Source organism: Salmo salar, chromosome 03 (assembly GCF_965601325.2).
Source record: "Salmo salar chromosome 03, fSalSal1, whole genome shotgun sequence".
NCBI lineage: Eukaryota > Metazoa > Chordata > Actinopteri > Salmoniformes > Salmonidae > Salmo > Salmo salar.
In genome coordinates this window covers 25,858,740-25,882,454 of record NC_138293.1, presented here as the reverse complement: position 1 = coordinate 25,882,454, position 23,715 = coordinate 25,858,740, and the positions used below count along the sequence as shown (strand labels likewise).

Genomic DNA, 23,715 nt, shown 5'->3' with positions numbered 1-23,715 from the left:
CTCTGACAGGCAGGGGCACTGTTCTTCAGGCCCCTCACTGGATGTGCTGAGGGAAGGGAGATAGAGAGGGAGAAAGAGAGAGAGGGATAGTCAGTGACAGAGAGAGAAAGGGAGAGAGTGACAGAAAGAGAGAAAGAGATATGAGAGTTTTTTAAAGTGTAGTCTGGAGCAAGCCGCAGTTGGCACTGGGGGAGAGCTTGATCGTCCCTCTGCCATTAAAGGTAAGATTTGCTGATGGTATGTGTCCCTGCGGAGGGTAAAGATGCTATGAAGGATGTCTGTCTCTTAATGATCACTGTACCTGTCTGGTAAAAGGGGACCTTTAATATCTTTAACATCTTCAAAGACACGCTTTAATGTGCTCAACAGTGTTTCCACTACTCTTCATTCAACTGCCATTTCAGAAGACATTTACTGGGTTGAGATGAAATGGATGAACTTGATAAAAAATATTTAATGGAGATTGGAGACAGGTTTTTATCAATACAAGCTATGAGGCTCACCCTACCTCACTATTACCTTCTGATGGTGCCTAGTTCAGAGTCAGACAGACAGGGTCTGGGGAGAGTCAGATAGACAGGGACTGGGGAGAGTCAGACAGACAGGGGCTAGGGGAGAGTCAGACAGACAGAGGCTAGGGGAGAGTCAGACAGACAGGGTCTGGGGAGAGTCAGACAGGCAGGGACTGGGGAGAGTCAGACAGACAGGGGCTAGGGGAGAGTCAGACAGACAGGGTCTGGGGAGAGTCAAACAGACAGGGGCTAGGGGAGAGTCAGACAGACAGAGGCTAGGGGAGAGTCAGACAGACAGGGTCTGGGGAGAGTCAGACAGGCAGGGACTGGGGAGAGTCAGACAGACAGGGGCTAGGGGAGAGTCAGACAGACAGGGTCTGGGGAGAGTCAGACAGACAGGGGCTAGGGGAGAGTCAGACAGGCAGGGACTGGGGAGAGTCAGACAGACAGGGGCTAGGGGAGAGTCAGACAGACAGGGTCTGGGGAGAGTCAGACAGACAGGGGCTAGGGGAGAGTCAGACAGACAGGGGCTAGGGGAGAGTCAGACAGACATGGTCTGGGGAGAGTCAGACAGGCAGGGACTGGGGAGAGTCAGACAGACAGGGGCTAGGGGAGAGTCAGACAGACATGGTCTTGGAAGACTCAGACAGACAGGGGCTAGGGGAGAATCAGACAGACATGGTCTTGGAAGACTCAGACAGACAGGGGCTAGGGGAGAATCAGACAGACAGGGGTTGGGGAACAGGAGTAATCGTGGTTAGTGGGGAAAATGGGAGTAAGGGAACAGGGATTGAACAGGGACTGGGGGTGAGGGGAACAGAACAGGCCATCTGAGCGAGGCGTGACTGAGCATTCCCCAGTAGGTGCTTAGTATTCCGACACACCGTGTGAAAAATGAAGAAGCTGGTTAGAGATCACAGGGGCTGCTGCTTCCTGTGCCCAGTCTGCCTTCCAGACCTTCCTACCGGTTGTAAAGCGGATTAACCTCTCCCACTTCACAGCTGCCACAACGGCCACCCGCCCCCTCTCAACCACGCCATCGCCATAGCGACTCCGTGTCAGCCCTGTGCCTCTTAATCCTCGAGGTCAGGGGGCAACGGTACGGCAAGACAAGATGAGGGGAGATGAACACGTTATCTAACATGGCACCTCCTGTATCTAACGCTGGCCTCAATCTGTTAATTAGTCAACACATTACAAACCATTACACTCAAGTAGAATAACAAGTAGTAGTTATCAGAAGCTTGTGCTAATTGACACATAGGCATTCAAAATGCAACGTTATAATGTTGTATAGTAGCTAACAATTCCAGTTACATCAATGAATAAAAGCCACACAAATAAACAGCAGTTCCGTGACCTTGCCGTCCCGAAGAATAAAAAGACATGCATAATGCTTAATTTACTGTCCCAGCACTAGGGGTCTGCCATTTCTCACATATTAATATTAGATTATAGTTGTCGGCCACTTATGCCCCTGCTCTCTCCTCTCTCCTTGATTAATAGGAACACTTTGTAAATACAAATATTTCATAGCAGTCTTGTAAAGAGCTGGATCTCTGTCAACTCTTCCCCGTAAAGTAAGCACTATTTCCCCTTCCCCCTTCTTCCCCCCTTTTCTCTTGTTCATTTGGGAAATAAACTCAATTAAGTTTGTCAGTGGGGCAGGCCTGTAATGTCGGAGGCTCTTTGGAGGCTGTCAGAAGAGGTTTATAGATGACCAAGGTGTCCTGTAATGTTGGCTTGTGTCCTCCTCCAATCCTCCACTGCAGCATTCCCCCTCTTCTCTTCCTCTCACAACAACTGTCCTGCTCTTTCTCCCCAGTCTATGCTGTTGTCGGTGCACATCAAACGCGAGGGAGAGTCGCCGGTGGTCTCCCCTCTCTCTTCTGAAGATGCCCACCACTCCGACAGATACCAGGTGAGCTGCCTGCTCTGTGCCCTGCCTGGAGAAACAGGATGAATTCCAAATGGCAGTAGAACACTATGTAGGGAATAGGGTGCTAACTGGGACGTAAACCAGGATGTTGCTCTTGGCCCACATATTAAGCATCATAATCCCATTTTCATATCCTGTCACATGACAAGAAATATGGATTAAAGCCACTATGAAATGTACTTCTGGGAAAATAAAAGGAAAAGTCGAAGGAAGAATAGCAACATACAAAAAGTACCCTGCTACTCTCTGTTAGGGAGGTTAAACTGATTCACATTAGACAGACTCATGCGGCGATGGTCGAGATGATGTTGAGGTGGTAATTTGTTGTTTTAGTGTTGAACACACAGCATTGACTCAGCCAATCATCTGGCTCTCACATCTTATCATGGAGTGGATCAGGCATCAGCCCAGCTGCCTACCTCCCTCTATCCTCCCTGGATGTGTCCCAAATGGCACCCAATTCCCTTTATAGTGCACTACTTTTGACGGAGCCCATGGGTAGTGCACTGTATAGGGAATAAGGTGTCATTTGGAATGCAGCACCTCAATCCTCCCACTATCTCTGGCAAAGATTTGCCCAGGCTGTAATGTGTTTCCCTGTTCAGATAGGTAATCACCCACAATTTACCTCAAGCAATGCTCTTATGCTCCCTAAGCCTGGATGGTATCTCTTCTGGTCCACCATGTCCTTGACATGTCTCCCCACCTCATTCTGCTGGAGGCCTCACCACTACAGATAGGCTGCGTCCCATACAGCACCCTACTCCACACACAGTGTACTACTTTTGATCAGACCCCTATGGGCCCTGGTCAAATGTAGTGCACTATATAGGGAATAGGGTGGCGTATGGGACGCTGGCATAGATTAGTTAGGATTAAACTGCTTCATACAGCACAGTGTTTTAACCTAAGTTATAAGGTTATGATGGAGCTTAAAACATTTTTACATCTCAAAGTTTGGTATTTCAAACTCATACGGCAATGATTTATTATTTGGGTTAAGTGGCTTTTTCCCTTATACCATAAAGTAAGAGCTATGAAGTGTAAGACATCATATCCATACATTGACACGCCTATTAAAGGGGCTGTGGTGAAAGTATATATTTTCATTAGTAAAGCTGCTGCTGAAACCATTTCATGCAAACGATTAAACAGATGCTTTTCCCCCCTTAAATGTTAGCTTTTTTTTCTTTTTTTTTCGTAACATGAGCTATCATGTGGTTGTGTAAGCCATTTAGATAGTTTCATCCAAAATGGCACCCTATTCCCTGTATAGTGTGCTATATTTGACCAGAGTCCTATGAGCCCTGGTCAAAAGTAATGCACTAAGTATGGAGTAGGGTATAATTTGGGATGCTGCATAGTGGATCATCATATCATGGGCAGGTTGTATATGAGCACAACTCAAGTGTCAGTGTAAGAGGCCTCTCTGGTATATGATGGACGATCCACTCGCTAGGAGTTTGAACTTGTGCCCACACTCTGTGCCATTGTCAATGAGTGGGCATCCATCCATTGCCTTGAATGGCCCTGCTGGTGTCAGCAAATAGCCTACCCACTCTGAAAGAGAGGGGAGAAGAAAAATAGGTGGTCCCATTTAACCCATAGAATTCATAGCCTATTTCGTATGTCACTTTCATATGATGAGAAAATTATGAAACACTCATTTTCATGAAATGAAATAAAAAGTTTGTACTATTAGTATTGTCTGCAAAAAAAAAACTAGGTTTAGATATGATGCATGGAACTAGTTTACCCTACAAGTTGCTTGAGACAAATTTGAATCAATCTTAAAATCTCAAATCAAATGAACTTCCTTTGAAGTCACTGTATTACGTACTGCTGCTCCCTAGTGGCCAATAGTGGAACAACACCGGGCGTCCTCTGAACTTTCACTCCGATGTTTAGTCACATGATACGCGCCAAGCCAACATGGCGACGGCGATTAAGAAAGCGGCTTTGTAGGCGCCACATTCAATCCTTTGGCATCCTTATAAAATTATTGACTCAAAAGTGTATTCATGGTGCGGTGTACTACCGGGAGGCCTAAATGATAGACGTGTAAAAGTGAGTTTGTCGGCTTGAAAAGGCTTTGAACAAAAACTTGCGACCCTGTTATGGAAGAGACGATACAGCCCATAAAAGAAGTAGGTTTTTGTTTACTATCAAGCTTAAACTTGCAGGGCACTCTGTAGAATCCAAATCAATCCAGCCATGAGCTGCTACTAATGTATCTATAAACAATATAAATTGTAAGGTCCATATCTAATGCATATTTTTTGTGTTTCCTTTCTTCCTACTTGTAGACATTTTTAAGAGTGCGAGCAAACAGGCAAACGCGGTTGAATGGTATGTATACATTTCCTTTTTCTTGTAAAGTTCCTAATTATTCTTCATAAACATCTTACACATTTGTATTTTTTTATAAGTTCATTTCTGGTACAACATCCTGTAGAATTACTTCATAAATATTGATTAAGCCAGGTATATCTTAATCTGCCGATTCTCACAGACAATGTGTATGCAATGACATGATTGGAGCCTAGTTTATCTTGGTGAAAATGGTGCCAAAGGCTTGTGAAATTATTAAGGCAATTTCCTAAAACAAAACATTTACTGATCAAATCATTTTCTGTTCATAGTTATTGAGTATCCTATGATTGTCATAGAACAGTTTTCTTTTCTTTTTTTATACATTACACTACTGAAAAAACTGATTGCTCAACCAAATATCATCTGCACTACAGTTGGTGGAATTGTCAATCAAAGTTGAAGCAGCAAACAACTGGGGAGGCGATTGTGCATCTTCAGAGTGAGAACAGAGTCATAGCGTAGGTCTGGATGGACCGGCTGACAGTCAGTCCGTGGACCCTTGACCAGGCTGTGTTTGGTTTGACCATGCATTTCTACCCTGCATAGCCATAACCTTGGCTCTGCCATCGATAGAACACGTTATGGTTAAGTATAGCCAGAGACCCATGTCGAACAAAGCCCTGTGTGGCCTTGCTGACAGCCCTTCATACAGTGGACCAGCTCCAGGCTGTAGCCTACATTACAGCTACAGAGCCAGCCCTGACCCTTGTTGCCCAACTGAGTCTGGTGGGGGGGTCAGGAGTCCTGGCTGCCCCTGTGTGTCTCCGTCCCTGCTGTTCCCTTGACCTAGCGCCTACACGAGCAGAGGATCTATTAACCCTTGACCTTCTTGATATGTTGACAGTCGATGACCTCTGCTGGTGCAGGCGCTACGCCAAGGAAAGTGTCAAAAATGCTCCCCTTGGACTGCACAATGGAGCCCCCCTTGCCCCCTGCTGCATTGGCCACGGTAAGAGCCTGCCCCCCGTCCCCTCCCCAACACCCCCTCTGTCAGCCAGCGGGCCCAGGCTCCCTCTCTGCCTCCATTGGCATCTGCACCAGCCTCGGCAGCAGCCTCAGTGCTGCTATGAAAAGAAGCGGTGCCGACATTGTTTAAACTCAAGCCTCCATTAATGTCTATTACCTCTCATGTGGAACCTGAATGATTCTGAGGGGGGGAGGGGGGGATGGGGGACGACTCGTGCCGGGCCTAATTAATCGTCCCTTTCTGTCTGCGTTTAATGAAGCCCTACTCGATTACCATCACCCGTTCCCTGGCCTGGGAGAGAGATTATTAGTAGCTGTCCCAATCTCCCCAAAGTTATGGCGCGTTGTCCTTCCTCCTTTCGCCGTCCCTCCTCGGGTCCCCCTTGGCCCCTTTCGCAATCACAGCCACCTAAAAATTAATGTCCCCGGACGCCATTTGCAGTTAAGAAAAAGCGACAAAGACTTACGGCGCATTGGCCGCTGTTCTGCTGTGTTAAATTTCAAATTATGCGGTGGGGGGAGTTGTCGACTAGTGCTGTAGAAGGATTGTTGAGTCTCGTCACCTAGACCTACAGTAGACCATCCTTACCCGTCCTATGGAGAGAGGGAACCAAGTTCAGGCCTATCGTCTCCTAAAACAATGTCAGTTTCTATGAGGAGAGTAAATGACCATATCCTGTGGAAAAAGAGGAGGAACCTTCTCAATGTTTAGCTTCTCCTCAAACACTGGTTGAAGAGAATAGATTGCCCTCTCTTTTTGTCATCACGGCACGGTGTTAGAACATTAGACTGTAGCCTCCTGGGCATCTCGTAGTAAGAGTGCTGGTCTAGGATCAGGTTCCCCCTGACCATGTAATCTTATTCATTTTTTGGTCTAAAAGGCAAAACTGAGACATGTTATGAGTACGGTCCTGACGTTAGACCAGTTGTGGCGCAGAGGAGGATTGTCACAGTGGCATCTCCACTCGCTGTTGTAATTCCTGATCTTCCGGTACCAGACACTGTGGCATCTTCTAAGAGACCTGGGGCGCATCGATTCCTCACCACTCCACTGACCCGCGTTATTGCCAGCGAGACAGCAAACTTCTCTGACATGTTGTGAATGCCAATAGCGTTCACCGCTGCTCTTCTGCCAAGCAGAGGAGAGACACACAGTACACAGCTGGAGGACAGAGGAGAGACACAGTACACAGCTGGAGGACAGAGGAGATGGAAAACCCCCAAAAGACTACCATGAATTTACAGTGTGTTTTTCATCCATGTCAAATGCAATACCGGTTGCCATATTCAAAGAGAGCCTGGTTGTGACAGAGGCATTCTGCTGGGCTGTATTGCCTGCTATGAGCCTGTTATCCACCCTGACAGGGGGTTTAATTTGATCAAATAACTCATTAGGCTATATCAGATTCTAATCAAGAACATTCGGTTGATTGTGTTTTTTGGCTTGCGTTCTCTTTTACTGCATTTCAACCAATCATGTCATTGTAGCCACATCGCTGTCTGCTGAAGTCAATGGACCTACCGATGTGATATTTTAGTACGGCACTTAAAACAGAGAAATACAAAAACAAGTCCCAGATTGCTGTGTATTTTTGTCATGATTCTAACCACCTCTTCCTCTGCTTCTTTGTGTTTCAGCCCGGATTGGGAAGATGAAGCGCCGGAAGCCAGAGGATGGGCAGGTATGTCCACTGTGCAGCGCGCCGCTGGCAGGGACCGAGGAGGAGATGAGTAGGCATGTGGAACAATGTCTGTTCAAGGTAGCCTCACGTCCCTACCCGTACCCTCAGCCTCGGGCGTCTAGTCAACCAATCACCATCTTTCTAGTCACTAGTCACCACCACGCTATCTAGTGTCTATCCACTCTGCTCCCGCTCTTTCCCCTGGATCTGACCTAGCGTACACACTACTTAGAAATGACATAGATATGGCAGACTCAGAACACATGGAAACAGTAGCCACCAGGGCTTCCTGACAAGCTCTTATTTTACTTGTCCTCCAAGCACTGAATCTATCTCACTCCAGTCTCAAAGAAGGACCTTTCCTCTTTGCTCTATGCTGATGACTTGTAGTACCAGTTAGATGTTCAGCAGAAAGAATCATTAGTCTAGGAAAACAGCTCTCTCTCCTGTCGAATAGTTAACCCACTAGATGGCTAGTGAGGTCTCCTGACCAACACAGATTCATGCTCACTGTCATTGTAACCACTTCTCCTTCGCTCACAGAATAGGATAGATATATTTATAGTAATCATGCTCTCATAAACTTGGCTGTAACGTTGGTCATGATGCTCCACTTGCCCCCCTACTTTGGTGATGGTCTTTCCAAATCTTACAGATGCATTAGTTGTAGTTTTACTAACACCTATTGTGCATCATAGCTAATTTTGTATTAATCTATATTATTCAATATTTTAATTTGAATGAATACAAAGATTACTGATCATTTTGTATTGAACATTTAGATTATTTCTGACAGGAGACAGTTTTTTCCACTCCAAGCCCTACCCTGTGTCTGGGTCAGTGTTGACAGTGTCTTTGTTCTCTCAGAGGGAGGGTGCGTTTGCTGAGGATGACTCTGCAGACATGGACGGAGAGAACGGGACCCGCTTCGAGGAGTACGAGTGGTGCGGCCAGAAGAGGGTCAGAGCTACCACCCTGCTGGAAGGAGGCTTCAGAGGTACACTATGCACTACAACCCTATGGACGTGATCAAAAGTAGTCCACTATAAAGGGAATAGGTGCCAATTGGGATGTAAATCAGTTTTTCACTCTAAGAAAATCAGTCTACTTTGGTTCTTACATTAAAATGACAAAACATTTGTGCAACATTTGAGCAATAAAAAAGTGTTTAGGGTAGTTGAAAGTATCCTAACGATAAGAGTCTAAAGCCAGTACAGCAAAATGCCTTCCAGCACGCAACAGGACCCACTCTGAACAACATTCCCTGCTAGTCACAATTCTCCTTCAGTATAACAACAGGTTGAGTCTGTGCATCATTGCCTTTTTAAAAGGACGTGGCTGGGTGCAGAGAGGCTAACATGCCCTGGGCTGCAGCCAGACATGGTGGACAGCTTTGGCTCTGTTTACTAAATTACACCCTATTCACTACGTAGTGCACTACTACATAGTGCACCCTATGGGTTCTGTACAAAAGTAGTGCACTGAATAGGGTGCCATTTGGGACACACTACATCTGTCTCTCCAGCTGCAGTGTGGGGCCATGTGGCCCCGGTCCAGACGGGGGACAGCCCAGTCCGGTCCTGGCCCCAGCCCTTTAGGAGGGAAAGGAAAACACATTTAGCTGTGCAATTGACCTGTCTGAACCTATGAGGAGTGGTGTGTGGAAGGGAAATGGGCCAGTGACCCCCAGGTTCCCCTCAGCCCAGCAATGCAATTATAGCCCTGGACCTAAAGCGGCCCACTAGGGACCATAGGCTGCTCTTTCCTCCTAACCCCCCCCCCCCCCCCGAAACTTATCTTATCTTATGGGAGGGCTAGAATTGAATATCAAATCGGTAATCATTGACAACGAGACATCAGTGGGATATTGACTGGAATGCTCAATAACCTGTAAGTTATCTATTTTTAATTTCCCTGTACAATACAGGGACTTTCAAACGTAGGCTGTGATTTAGATGCTGTAATGAATTGATCCAACCTAGCCACTGTGTGCTCACCTAAATGATTTGTGAATATTTAGAATGCCATTGGTCCATGATCAATAGCTAGTGTAGTCCGCTTGATTGGACAAGTGTATGATTTGGCCATAGGTCAGCGTTCATTATCTCATGTCCGACAGACAGGCCTTTGCTTCACTGCTAGAGAAAGCTATGAAAATGAATTGGCCACAGGTCCTCATGGTGTGAGTCTACAGATCACAGGAAAGCAAAGAGTCCTTGTCTTCTCTAAGGGCCCGTTTAAAACTCTCAAAGTCCCCAAATTTGATCCAGGTGGTAAAACTGCATTACAAAGCCTTTTGCCTTTTGGCCCCTCTCTCTCGCTACAAACCTGACCAGACAGACATCAACAGCCTACAGATCAATTTGATATCTCGACTGAACCTCCTGAGCAGGAGGCTGTCCGTCTGTCTGTCTCTGTCTGTCCATTCATCTAATGAGCAGCAGACCCCTTCTGGCCGGCTGTGATAGCCCGGCGTCCTGTGATGTGACACAGATAAGGGCTGGTCAAAGCCAGAGGTGCTTTCTGCTGCTCTTAGCCAGCCTGGAGAGACCACTTGAATGCAACCCCCCGCACCCCCCCAGAAGCTCAGAAGGTGGATTTGCCTTGAAAGCTTTGCTGCAGTCAGCCTTGGTTCAATGGGCCCAGCCAGGCAGAATCCACCATCTACCCAGCCCAGGGGGGTGGTAGACGCGGGGAGGAGAGACCGAGATGAGGGGCTTCAATGGGATAAGAGAGGCCTATCCTCTGTGAGCCACCAGCACCACCACCGCCACCTCTCTCGCTTTGAGGAGAGGGAAGAAAGGCAAAGGGAAGCCGTTTAAACACCAGAGAAAAGTCGAGGACCAGGAGAGAGAGGGAGGAAAATCGAACAGGATCACTTTCTGCTTGAGACGTGTGGGGCCCAGCCCTCACGTGGTCCTCCTGTGTACATGGCTTATGAGGGCCTGGGAGAAAAGCACTAAAGGCTGATATATTGAGGAAGAGGGTCAGATCTGATCCCAGCAGCCTGATAGTGAAGACCAAGGCTAAGTGGGCCGATCCTGGGAGAGAGGATTTGGGGCCGCTGACTGAAGATGGCAGCGGGGACAGAAGGCACTCTCTGCTTTGTAAACAGGCTTCAAAGATGGCGGCCATCTCTGTTCCATCTCTGTCCCATCATCTCTCCAGACGTGTCCTGTAAATGCCAGAGAGAGATGATGGATATGACCAGAGCCGACTGGGGAGGGCTGATAAGGGCTATAAGCACCATGGCAACCGGCTGTTATTGGTCAGACTGTCTCTCATGTTGATTGGTCCCTTGACCCCTCCTCGCCACTCGCTCAGAACCTTAGCGTTGTCTCTGTCTCATCTCCAGATGGTGGTGACATATGGAGATAGGTGTTCCATGTCACAGTCACGTCTGTGTTACACAGGGAAGAACACATGTATTTGACATGTTCATGTCAATGAGATGCACAAGATTGGTTATGATAATGATTGTGGAGGATATGCAAGGGACGGGTGCCATTTAGGTGCACCTGTGTAGTGTGTGTGTCGGTGTGCATGGACGTGTGTGTGTTAAGGGCTGGAAAGGGTCGGAAACTTTCCAGTAAATTTCCGGGAATTTTCCATGGGAAGTTAAGCCCGGGAATTTTGCTTAAATTCATCAAAAATCTAAAAAGTTAGCTTATAACGGTGAAACTTTTTTGTGGGATACACATAAGGCAATTCTTGGTCTTGTGGCATATTTTGGTTAAACTATCCCCAATTCAATGGAATTGCACCCCTCTGCATGCACAGTGCATTCTTCCATCACATGTGCAGTGCACTCGTCCATCACATGTACAGCTGATTCTCAAGATCTTACACTAATGAGCTGCTATTGAGCCCACACTACTACACTGTCTGAGCCAAGGACTACATGTTTTATGGTCATTTTTGATTTTGAATATATTTTATAACATTATTTTTTGTTAATCGTAAATAGTAGCCTACAGCAAAGTGTTTAAGTCATTTCTAACTTGTTAACAATTTCTGCTAGTTAGTTTTTGCCACCATGTGGGTTTTAGCTAGCTTGAGCCTGCTAACTGAGTGTTAATTCACCTGTTTCCATACACATTTCATTTTAAAACATTTATTATAAAGGAGTTGTTTAATCTAACCTGTTAACTATTTATCTGTACATGTAATTGTATTTTTTATTTATTTTTACTCATTTTTTTCTAGTCTTTACAGCAAAATTCCACGGGCACAATCTGATGTGTGGAGACATTTCACTGCAGCTAATGTAGAAGGAAAATATGTGTACATATGTGTACATTACAAATACTGTGCCAAATCATATGTGAAGAATGCATCAAAGATGCAGAATCATCTGGCCAAGTGCATAAAGAATCAGACAATTTTTTGACTCAATGGAGGAACGTAGTCAGATAATTGCTGATGAATGTCCTGCTTGAGCTGTGTATGCAACTGGTTCACCTCTTCTGCTCACAGGTAATGTGTATTGGAAGAAATTTCTGAATGTTCCTCACCCAGCATACACCCCTCCAACCAGACATGCTTTATTTACTCATTTGCTGGATGCAGAGTTCAACAGAGTTCAAGTGAAGGTCAAGCAAATCATAGAGAAAGCAGACTGTATTGCAATCATCTCTGATGGGTGGTCGAATGTTCGTGGGCAAGGAATAATTAACTACTTCATCTCCATCCCGCAACCAGTAATCTACAAGAGCACAGACGCCAGGGACAACAGACACACCGGTCACTACATTGCAGATGAGCTGAAGGAAGTCATCAATGACCTTGGACCACAGAATGTATATGCACTGGTGACAAACAATGCTGCGAACATGAAGGCTGCTTGGTCTAAAGTGGAGGAGTCCTACATCACACTCATTGGCTGTGCCGCTCATGCATTGAATCTGCTCCTCAAGGACATCATGGAACTGAAAACAATGGATGCACTCAACAAGAGAGCTAAGGAAATGGTTAGGTATGTGAAGGGTCATCAAGTTATAGCAGCAATCTACCTCACCAAGCAAAGTGAGAAGAATAAGAGCACCACATTGAAGCTGCCCAGCAACACCTGTTGGGGTGGTGATGTCATCATGTTTGACAGTCTCCTGGAGGGGAAGGAGTCTCTCCAAGGTATGGCCATATCACAGTCTGCCGATATGAACAGCCCCATCAAGAGGATCCTCCTGGATGATGTATTTTGGGAGAGAGTGGTAAGCAGCCAGAAACCTATAGCAGTAGCCATTGCACGGATTGAGGGAGACAATGCCATCCTTTCAGATGTTCAGACTCTGCTTGCAGATGTAAGAGAATAAATCCGTACTGCCCTGCCCACTTCACTGTTGCTCCAAGCAGAGGAAACTGCAGTTCTGAAATGCATCAAAAAGCGTGAAGACTTCTGCCTGAAGCCCATACACACCGCAGCGTACATTTTGGACCCCAAGTATGCTGGCAAGAGCATCCTGTCTGGTGCAGAGATCAACAAGGCCTATGGTGTCATCACTACCGTGTCTCACCACCTTGGCCTGGATGAGGGCAAGATTCTTGGCTATCTGGAAAGGTACACTTCCAAGCAAGGGCTTTGGGATGGCGATGCTACATGGCAGTCGTGCCAACATATCTCATCAGCCACCTGGTGGAAGGCACTTTGTGGATCTTACCAATGTTGCCTCCATCATCCTCCAAATCCCACCAACATCAGCCGCCTCAGAGCGCAACTGGTCCTCGTTTGGAAACACACACCAAAGCACACAACAGGCTGACCAATACAAGGGTTGAAAAATTGGTGGCCATCTGGGCAAATTTGAGGCTTTTTGAGCCTGACAACGAGCTATCCTCAACAAGGTTGGAAAGTGACAGTGAAAATGAGGCCTCAGAGTCTGAAGTTCAAGAGGAGGACATTGAGGAGGTCCAGGGAGAAGACATGGAAGACAACCAAAGGCTTTAGTTTCTAGACTATCATTTTACAGATGTATGTTAAACGTTTTTGGGAGATGCGATGGATCATTGGGGATCATTCAATATTCCCTTTTGCTGTTCAGTGAAATCATCCCATGTGAAGAGTCATTTAATTAAAGTTCCAATTCGTAACTAAATTATTTTTTTAAATTTCTATTGGAAGGATTTAATCATTTGCAATTCTGTATACATATGATAAGGTGAAAGGTTTCTGTAAATGTATCCAATGCAAAAAAATATACATTTAAATGGTATTAATATTAATTTACATATTTCTGTTAACTCCCGTATGTTTTCGTTAATTCCAATATATTCCCATTAATTCCCATGGAAAGTTTCCACCTCTGAATATTCCCCAAAAGGTGCAACCCTAGTATTGATCCTAGATGATCTGCCAGGAGGAGGGGCAAAAAGGGAGTAGCCTATCCCCTGGGGTCGGAGAGAGATGGAGGGCGAGAGAGAGGGAGATGGAGGGCGAGAGAGAGGGAGATGGAGGGGGGAGAGAGAGAGGGAGATGGAGGGGGGAGAGAGAGAGGGAGATGCAGGGGGGAGAGAGGGAGGGAGATGGGGGGGAGAGGGAGAGAGGGAGAGAGGGAGCGCGTGCAACGGCGTGCATAATGTGACTGAAAGGCAGTTATAGTGGCGCTGACCTTTTCAGGGGAGATTAGATTGCCTGCCAAGACTGGTTAAAGGGAGAGATGGGGCCTGAACTGAGCTGAGCAGCATGACCAGGCTGGGCAGCCCAACAGCATCTTTGCGTCCTAAATGGCACCCTATTCCCTATTTAGTACACAATTTTTGACCATGGCCCATAGGGCTCTGGTAAGAAGTAGTGCACTTTAATGGTGAATAGAGGGGCATTTGGGACACTGCCCGTTACTTCAGACTGCTGTAGTCCTCCCTGCTCATGGGACATCAACCGGGTCGGACTTTGGGCAATCCAATTTCAGCCGGACGGTTCGGCTACATGCCACTTGCTTTTACAGCATCCCCTCGTTTTAGTTTCTATCAGTCAACTATCAGTGTGATGGGGATCTTGTTTTCCCTACTTGTCTTTATAGTCTTCTTCCATACTTACCGCTGTGGTGAATTGAGATTGAATTGGATCGAATGCAGCAGTTGTAGGCAGCCCACACCTGTCGGTTCCAGTTGGGGGAAGTATATTTGAGAGAAATATTTCTCCATGTCCCACTGGGTTTAAGGATAATCCTACCTAGTAACACTTAGCAGTGGAAAGACCACTTCTTAGGGGCTACAGTGGCTCCAGCCTTGTCAGTGGGTGGGTTGGGGACAGTGAAAGCATCTAGAGCCTCTCTCTCCTCAGCCAGAGAGCCACCACACCACAGCCTTTTGAAAATCAATGCTGTGCTGCTCTGCCTCTGTCCCTCCCATCTCCTGGCCCCAATCCCAGCCGTGCATTGCTAACTAGCCGCAGGATCCATACTCTGATCAATTGATTGGATTAACAGTGATTTCAGGTTCCTTCCAACCCTCTGCCACTTTCTCCTCCCCAATGTGCCTGGCCAGCGGCCGCCATTAGTGGTCGGGACGGAGGGACAATCTATTTATTTATTTTAGCTTCTCCTACGTGTCGCCACTCGTTCAAGTAGATAAACTGCAAATGATGCCCTGCATTTAATTTATCTCACCATACCTCCCTTCCTCCCCTCCTTTCCAGCGGCCTTTGAGGCATCCCCCAGGTCCAGGGGGTTGACTGTGCTGTGGGAGAGACAAAGGCTTGGACTTGAAAAACATATTATTAGCCCATCCCTTGCTCTATAGTATTTCAATCATCTCAAAGTCCCTGAATGGTGGTGGTCTATCTGGATAGGATAAGTTTCCATGCTGCCCGCTGGTCCCCTCAGCTGTCTGGTACTACTGCCTCTGCCACCAGCAGCTGAACAGACATTTATGCACCACAGCCATTGTTCGCATATGCTCCACGCAGCCACAGGGACCAAATAAAACTTAAAAGGTCCCTTTTTATGTGATCACTAAAAGCATGGGCACATTGTAAAAAGGGTTAGCCTTGGTGGCAGGCAGGGACAGAGTTTTATCCTCTCCTCCAGCAGCAGCTCCCTCAGCACAGAGCTTCCTCCAGCCTTCACAGAGGGAGGGGAGGAGGCTGCCTCCTAGGACATCTATCCATGGCTCTACCTACGTCTCCACATGAGCCCAGTCTGTCTGTACCCCACCACAGCCCTGTACCATCTCCTGTCCTGACACGTCAGCTGTCAGTGTCCAGCCCTAGACGAGTGAGAGACTCGGTCCCTGACCACTCAATCAGCCCCCGGCGCTGTGTGCGTCTCCGTGGCAGCACAGGCAGGGGGAGAGGCAGGGCCTAAGTGGAGCTGAAAGAGCCAGTCAGCCAGCAGTCAGGCAGGAGTTTGTCTGGCGGGCCGCTCATCACAGGGTTTATAGAGGTGCCAGTCAGATCTACCACCAGTCAGTCAGCCCCCCCCCCCCAGACTGCCACGCTCCCATAACCAGATAACCAGCCACTGGCAGCTGACACAACCCAGTAAACCTCCTCCCTCTGTCTGCCGCTGACAGCCAACAACACTTTACAGGGAGGGAGGGGGAGATTGCAGCATCTCAACATGTCTATTTCAATCAGTCTGCTTTAGCAGCAGGTTTAATAGCTAGCTCAGATCTTTCTTACCCTGCCGCTCTACATGTGTAGAGAGAGCGATAGGGAGACAGGTTCTGGAAGAAGGGCTTGCTACTGTTGGAGCCCTGCTTTGCACTGTCATCCTGTCTGACATGACAGAACTGCCTGCTTCAGAGGTTGTGAAGTGTATGTACAGTATTTAAACGCATTTGTATATCCCTCCACAATATTAAGGACGGTTGCATGGTCTGACAGAGCCTAGGCAATGACTCTGCCCCCCTCCACTCTCCCCTCCCCTCCCTCTCCTCAGGAACAGGCTTTGCCATGTGCAGCACGAAGGAGAGCCACGACAGTGACGCCGACCTGGACGTGGATGGAGACGACACGCTGGAGTACGGCAAGGCCCAGTACACAGAGGCAGACATCATTCCCTGCTCCGGAGAGGACCAAGGAGAAGCCAAAGAACGGGAGGCCCTGCGTGGGGCGGTGTTGAAGTAGGTTCTCACTCCTACCACTCTACTGAAGTCCACTCTGGTCTACTCTACTGACTCTGCTCTGTGCTGGTGAGCTCCTTCTCACGGCTTTGGGTTTTGTTTGTTTCTGCTCTTTCAGTGGTGGAATGCCGTCCAACAGAATAGCGACAGAGTTCTCCAAATGGGCCAGTGATGGTGAGTTGAAGCTTAGAACAAGATGTCATATTCTGTTTTTATGGTTACCATATTGAAATCTTTTGACCGTATTGATTTAATGTCACGGTCAATTGTCATAGTTCCCCATCTCTCTCTGCAGAGATGCCCTCCACGAGCAATGGTGAGAGCAGCAAGCAGCAGCTGCCTCAGGACCCCAACGCCGCCTGCTCATCCTCCAACGCGCCCCGGACCTGTAAAAACAGCGAAATAGAGAAGTAAGAATCATCCCTCCATCCCGTCCTCCCCTCTCTTCTCAGCCCCAGAGCGCGCGCACACACACACACACACACACACACACACACACACACACACACACACACACACACACACACACACACCTGCCCAAGCCCTTTCCTATCTCGTTTCTATTACTCTCAAATTAGTTTTCTTTCCTTCCTGCGCCTGGCCGGTTGGGTCATAAATGATGCATTTTGTGTGGTCATTTTTCCTCCTGCGGTGAGATAGCCGGTGAATCTGTGCTTTGACTCACTTCATCCACTGGTCTGATCTCAGAGAGGCTCCCATGGTATTGATCCTCTCTCTGTAGCCGTGTGCTCCATCTGGGCCAGACACACAGCACCACGCAGGAATCCTAATTTAACCACACACACACACGACATCCTTCCTGCTACCTACCTAGCAGCAGAGCGCCTAGTAGAATCCCAGCTCCAGTCTCCCCAGCCCCTCCCTGCCAAGCAGCAGATAAATGTGAATAACCTGTTCATGGTAAAGGGCAGCCCCTCTAATTCCCTTATCTCCATGTCCTCATCCATATTCCCCGACAAGCGGCGCCCAGAAAACAATTTCCACCAGAAGCAGCATGGCCGGCCCCTCTGAATGGGTAATTGGGGTCAGAGCAGCACAGCTAGTGGAGAGAGAGAGGGATTTTGGTTGATTGCTTGCTTCTGCATGTTTGGCATATTCCATGTTCCCCCCTTTGCTCCTCTTGCTCCCCATTTTGGCTCAGTTGCTTCAGTTTCCCCCCACCCCTATCTTAAACATGGCCACAGGTCAAAACTGCAGTCTGCCACTGCCTTCCATCACAATCCCCCTCTCTCTTCCTTGCTGCCTTCACTTGTCCAAGCCTCAGAGACTGACTGATTTACTGACTACTTCTGACTCCTTCCTCACGTCTCATTTGGCCATTTCCTTTCCTCAGTGTCCATTTCCCCTGCTGACTCTGACTGAGATAAATGATTGTTTTGGTTACAACAAAGCAGCCAAACGGCTCCGTTTCTTACTCTCCCTCAGCTGCCATCATCATCATTGACTTCCTGTGAAGGGCTCATGTTAAACTGCCTAGTAGTACGAGAGTAGCAAGTGTTTTCTAAATCCACACGTTTATTTCCTCTTTCTCTTAGCGCCCGTAGTCACACACACACACCCACACTTCTCCACACACACACACACACACACACACTTTTCTACACACACTCTTGGGAGGGCTGCCCTGCCTGCCTGGCAGGCTAAATGCTTAATTTAAATGAATCAATCAGGAGGAAGTTGCTCAGCTTAGAGTAGAGCTGGTCTAGCCACATATTAAATATCAGCCTGCTGCTGGAGAACTGAACTGGTGCATAAGTATAGCAGCTTGAGGTGTATTGATCCGGGTTGCATCCAAAATGGCACCCTATTCCCTTTATAGTGCACTACTTTTGACCGGAGCCCTATGGGCCCTGGTCAGAAGTGGTGTACTATAAAGGGAACGATGGCCATTTGGGACGCAACCCCTGATCTGGGCTCATCAGTACACTGTGATCACGTATCTGGCCCTATCCCTCCACCCCTCTTCCTGGGTGACGGTGTGTGTACCCAGGATGAATATGTGTGTGTGTGCAGAGTGGGAGGATGAATTCATCAGCAGCACATCCTCTGGGGCAGTGTGGTTATGATCCGTCTGTGTGGCAGACAGACAGATGTAAACACAGTGACTGTCTGAGGGTTAGGGAGGGAAAGCCTTGTGTCCATAAGGATAACGGTGTCGGGGGTTTAGGCTTAAGTGAGTGTAGGAATAGTGAGTTGCTCTTTTTTTGTTGTGTGTGTGTGTCGGCATGAAGAAAGACAGGTGAGCGCTCCCTAAGTGGTGAAGCCAGGAGCATGACAGCTTAGGTTGATTCATCGCTGTAACCCTGTTGAGGCTCCCTGCCTCCCCTCTTATACACACATACACACACGGTCCATCTTCCTTCCTTCCACACACACACACACACACATTCGCGACAGCCACCTCTCTGTGCCATTATGTGGTGGAGAGGGGCATTAGGTGTGTTAGGCGGGCAGGCCATAGATCACTCCCGCTGGTTGACAGACAGAAGGAAGAGTAGGCCTAAGCCATGAGAAGGGCCTCCTGCCTGCCTCCTGAATCAGCTTTATTAGCTTACCTATCGGCTGCTCTGCTCCAGATGTGACACACGCCTGTGTATTTCATATCGCAGGCCATGTTTCCACCAACCAGTCTGCTCTGGAGCACATACTCACTGGTTGGCACCCTATTCCCTATATAGTGCATTACTTTTGATAGTGCCCTATGGGGAAAAAGAAAGTCAAACGTAGTGCACTATACAGGGAATAGGGTGCCATTTGGGACACCTCCAGACAGTCACATTAACTCTCCAGCTGAACCTGTATTATTCCCAGATATTTCTTGTTTTTCTCCCTCCCTGCCGTTGTTTTCTACTTAAGCAATAAGGCACCTCAGGGGATGTGGTATATGGCCAATATACCATGGCTAAGGGCTGTTCTTAGGCATGACGCATTGTGGAGTGCCTGGACACAGCCCTTAGCCGTGGTATATTGGCCATATACCACAAAACCCCGAGGTGCCTTATTGCTATTATAAACTGGTTACCAATGTAATTAGAGCAGTAAAAATAAATGTTTTGTCATACCCGTGGTATACGGTCTGATAAACCACTGCTGACAGCCAATCAGCTTTCAGGGCTCGACCCACCCAGTTAATAAAAATCCTTATTTGATCAGGTTCCAGGGGATGTTTGGAGGATATTTTATTATACGCCGGAGGGGAATGATGTCATTCATCATAGAGAGAGGGTTGTTCTGGGAATTATAGTTTTTAACCGTTCCTCCTTAGTGTCTGTTGGCTTACTGCAGGTATTCCCAAACTGGAGGGGTTTTCCTGACCATTTCAACTGATGGTTCATAATCATTTGGTGGGGATCAATCATTTTCAAACAGTACATTTATATTTTCCAACGGGGCTATGCATTTGGGCGAGTTTTTTTTTCTCTTCGCCTGAACAGCCTCGTTTCAAATAAAATGAAACCATCTAGTGTTCAACAAAATAACAACACAATGTCAAATACAGGTAGCCTAGTCAAATAATTAACATCCAATCACATTAACCATTACTCTCTCGCGGGAAACCTTCACTGTTGCGCAGACATTTAAGAAACGAAACATGACAATTTGAAAAATAAGCCATGGGAGTTTTTTGAGCGAGGATAAAGATGACTTTCGAGTAGTAAGACATGTATAAAAGCAACAGATACCAGTAATAAGAAGGGGCTAGAAGCGTCTTATATGGTGAGCTACCGAGTGGCTAGGACAGGCAAGTCCCATACTATTGTGGAGGACTTAATTCTTCCTGCTGCCGCGGATTTGGATTGGACAATGCTGGGGGAAACGTCCCAAAAAAACTACCGACAATGTCTTCATCAAACAACACTGTTTCATGATGCATCAGTGACATGGCAGGAGATGTTTTGAAACAATTACTGCTTCGCATACAAGCCAATGAATTCTATGCGTTACAGCTGGATGAGTCAACAGACCTGGCCTGGCACAGCTCCTGGTATATGTCTGTTACGTTTATGGGGGTCAATGAAGGAACACATCCTCTTCTACAAACCACTGGAAACCAGGACAACATGAGAGGATATTTTTAAAGTACTGGACAGCTTTGTGACATCAAATGGACGTTGGTGGTCAAGATGTGTTGGCATCTGTACTGAGAGAGCAAAAGCCTTGACAGGGAGACATAGTGGAGTGGTAATGCGCGTGCAAGCAGTTGCTCCTGACGCCACTTGGGTACACTGCAGCATCCACCGAGAGGCTCTTGGTGCCAAGGGAATGCCTGACAGCTTGAAAGACGTTTTGGGCACTACAATGAAAATTGTTCACTTAAGGCGAGGCTCCTGAACTCCCGTGTATTTTCTGCATTATGCAATGATGTGGGCAAAGTATTGAAACGTTTTTTTAAATTGAGAAATAAGCTTAAAGTTTCCTTTACTGATCATAATTTTCACTTGTCTGACCGCTTGCATGATGACGAGTTTCTCACATGACTGGCCTATCTGAGTGATGTTTCTTCTCACCTGAATGATCTGAATCTATGATTACAGGGACACTCCACAACTATATTCAATGTGGGGACTTAATTGAGGCTATGATTAAGAAGTTGGAGCTCTTCTCTGTCTGCATTAACAAGGACAATACACAGGTCTTTCCATCGTTGTATGATTTTTTTTGTGTGCAAATGAACTCAAGCTTACGGACAATGTCAAATGTGATATTGCGAAGCACCTGAGTGAGTTGGGTGCACAATTACGCAGGTACTTTTCTGAAACGGACGACACAAACAACTGGATTCGTTATCCCTTTCATGCCCTGCCTCCAGTCCATTTATAGATATCTGAACAAGAGCCTCCTCGAAATTGCAACAAGCGGTTCTGGGAAAATTGAATTTAATCAGAAGCTACTGCCAGATTTCTGGCTTGGGCTGCGCTCAGAGTTTCTTGCCTTAGCAAATCCCGCTGATAAGACACTGATGCCCTTTGCAACCATGTACCTATGTGGATTCTCGGCCGTAACTAGTATGAAAACTACATACAGGCACAGACTGTGTGTGAAGTTATTTAAGACGGAGAGACTCTGCAATACAATCCAACATTGCAGAGTTATGTGCATCCTGTCAAGCACACCCTTCTCATTAACCTGTGGTGAGTTGTTCACCATTTTTGATGAACTAATAAGGTTTTATATGTAAGATGGTTAAATAAAGAGCAAAATTATTTATTATTATTTGTGCCCTGGTCCTATAAGAGCTCCTTGTCACTTCCCACGAGCCGGGTTGTGACAACTCACACATTCTTTTGTTTAATAAATGTATCGTATAGTGTGTGTGTGTGTGGCAGGCTTACAATGATGGCAAAAAACAACATTTGAGAGTGCACTGACCCTGGTGCTAGAGGGGGTACGCAGCTGGAGGTTGAATGTTTGAAGGGGTACGGACTATAAAAAGTTTTGGAACCACTGGCTTAGTGGGAGGAACAAGACAGTATTGTCACAGAAGAGAAAGAGCTGTGGTAGTGATTTTATTGAAATACATTTTTTTATTCAAATACAAATAAATCATTAAATTACATTTATTTTTTATTTATTTAACCATTTATTTAACGAGGCAAGTCAGTTAAGAACAAATTATTATTTACAATGACGGCATAGGAACAGTGGGTTAACTGTCTTGTTCAGGCGCAGAAGCACAGATTTTTACCTTGTCAGCTCGGGGATTCGATAGAGCAACCTTTCGGTTACTGGCTCAACACTCTAACCACTAGGCTACCTGCCGCATGTTGTTCCATTTGGATCTTTCTGTTGGCATTCTATGAATTTTTGTGCCAAAATCTATAAGTAAAGAAATGGGCATGCAGTGTGACAGTTTTATGGGCAATTTCCTGATACGAAAGAAATAGGCTTAATCTGAGAATCCCTTTAAGGAGACCAAATAAGGGACTGAATGATTTTAGAAGAACGAGGCTGAAATTCCCTCCTTGCTGTTTGCAAAATGCATGTATTTGTGGGGACTTTCTCAGCCCTCGTTCTCAAATGAAAATGAGGTTTGTCTCCTTTCGTTATGCTGATGCATTGTGTGTGTGTGTGTGTGTGTGTGTGTGTGGCAGTGAAATCTCTGATCTCATCCCAGATGGGTAATGATCTCTTGGCATTGGGGTCGTCTCCAACCCCGCTCATTCCCAACAAGATAAATGACCTCTCCAATGCCGCCAATGTGATTGCTGCAAAATGTCATGCTCAACATGAAACAATGGCAGAGATTTCCATGTAGCTTCGGAAGTAATTGAATCTGTCCTCAATTTCTAAGTGATGACTCTACCCCACCTCCGTCCTCCTCTGCCTCTCACCATCTCCCCCCTCGGACCCTGTTAGAGAGAGAAGCCCTCCCCCTATAGCCATCTGAGACCTTCCTCACACACAATGGCTGGAGCTGAAGAAATCAATTGTGACTTCAATGTTTTATCTGGTGTCAGTTTAGTTAAAGATGCACAATGCAGAAATCGCTCTGCCATTTCCTGGTTGCAAAAATGTGAATAGCTCGCCTAATTTCTTTTTGTGACTTTTTATTACGCTGATTAGATTCACGCGCTGGCGTGGACATTGCCTTAAGGGATTACACACACGACCCCATAATGTCAAAGTGGAGTGATGTTCTTCTATAATTTTACAAATCAAGTACAGATTAAAAGCTGAAATGTCTTGAGTCAATAAGTGTTCAACCCCTTTGTTATGACAAGCCTAAAGAAGTTCAAGAGTAAAAATGTCCTTAACAATTCACATAAGTTGCATGGACTCACTCTGTGTTCAATAATAGTGTTTACCATGATTTTGTAATGACTATCTCCGCTCTGTACCATACACATACAATTATCTTTAAGGTCCCTCAATTGAGCAGTGAAATTCAACCACAAACACCAGGGAGGTTTTCCAATGGTTCGCAAAGAAGGGCACCTATTGGTAGATTAAAAAAATTAAGAAAAAAAAGACATTGAATATCCCTTTGAGCATGGTGAAGTTATTAATTACACTTTGGATTGTGTATCAATACACCCTGTCATTACAAAGATACGGGCGTCCTTCCTAACTCAGTTGCCGGAGAGGACAGAAACGGCTCATGGATTTCACCATGAGGCCAATGGTGACTTTAAAACCATTACAGAGTTTAATGGCTGTGATG

General features: G+C 46.5%; 1 protein-coding gene across 9 annotated transcripts in view; it reads left to right on the top strand.

Annotated features, from left to right (window-relative positions):
* The window catches only part of LOC106599374 (E3 ubiquitin-protein ligase RNF220), a 192,004-nt gene that overhangs the window by 151,890 nt on the left and 16,399 nt on the right, over window positions 1–23,715 (top strand). For 2 of the 9 annotated variants that reach the window (XM_014190573.3, XM_014190575.3), the window contains exons 5-12: window positions 2,338–2,433; window positions 4,758–4,800; window positions 5,669–5,773; window positions 7,429–7,550; window positions 8,340–8,469; window positions 16,349–16,532; window positions 16,651–16,706; window positions 16,828–16,942. In XM_014190573.3, the coding sequence (XP_014046048.1) occupies window positions 2,338–2,433; window positions 4,758–4,800; window positions 5,669–5,773; window positions 7,429–7,550; window positions 8,340–8,469; window positions 16,349–16,532; window positions 16,651–16,706; window positions 16,828–16,942 (851 nt within the window). Of the gene's footprint in view, window positions 1–2,337; window positions 2,434–4,354; window positions 4,599–4,757; window positions 4,801–5,668; window positions 5,774–7,428; window positions 7,551–8,339; window positions 8,470–16,348; window positions 16,533–16,650; window positions 16,707–16,827; window positions 16,943–23,715 lie in introns of those variants that run through there. The other 7 variants (XM_014190577.3, XM_082973380.1, XM_082973379.1 and 4 more) reach the window with 7 other exon arrangements.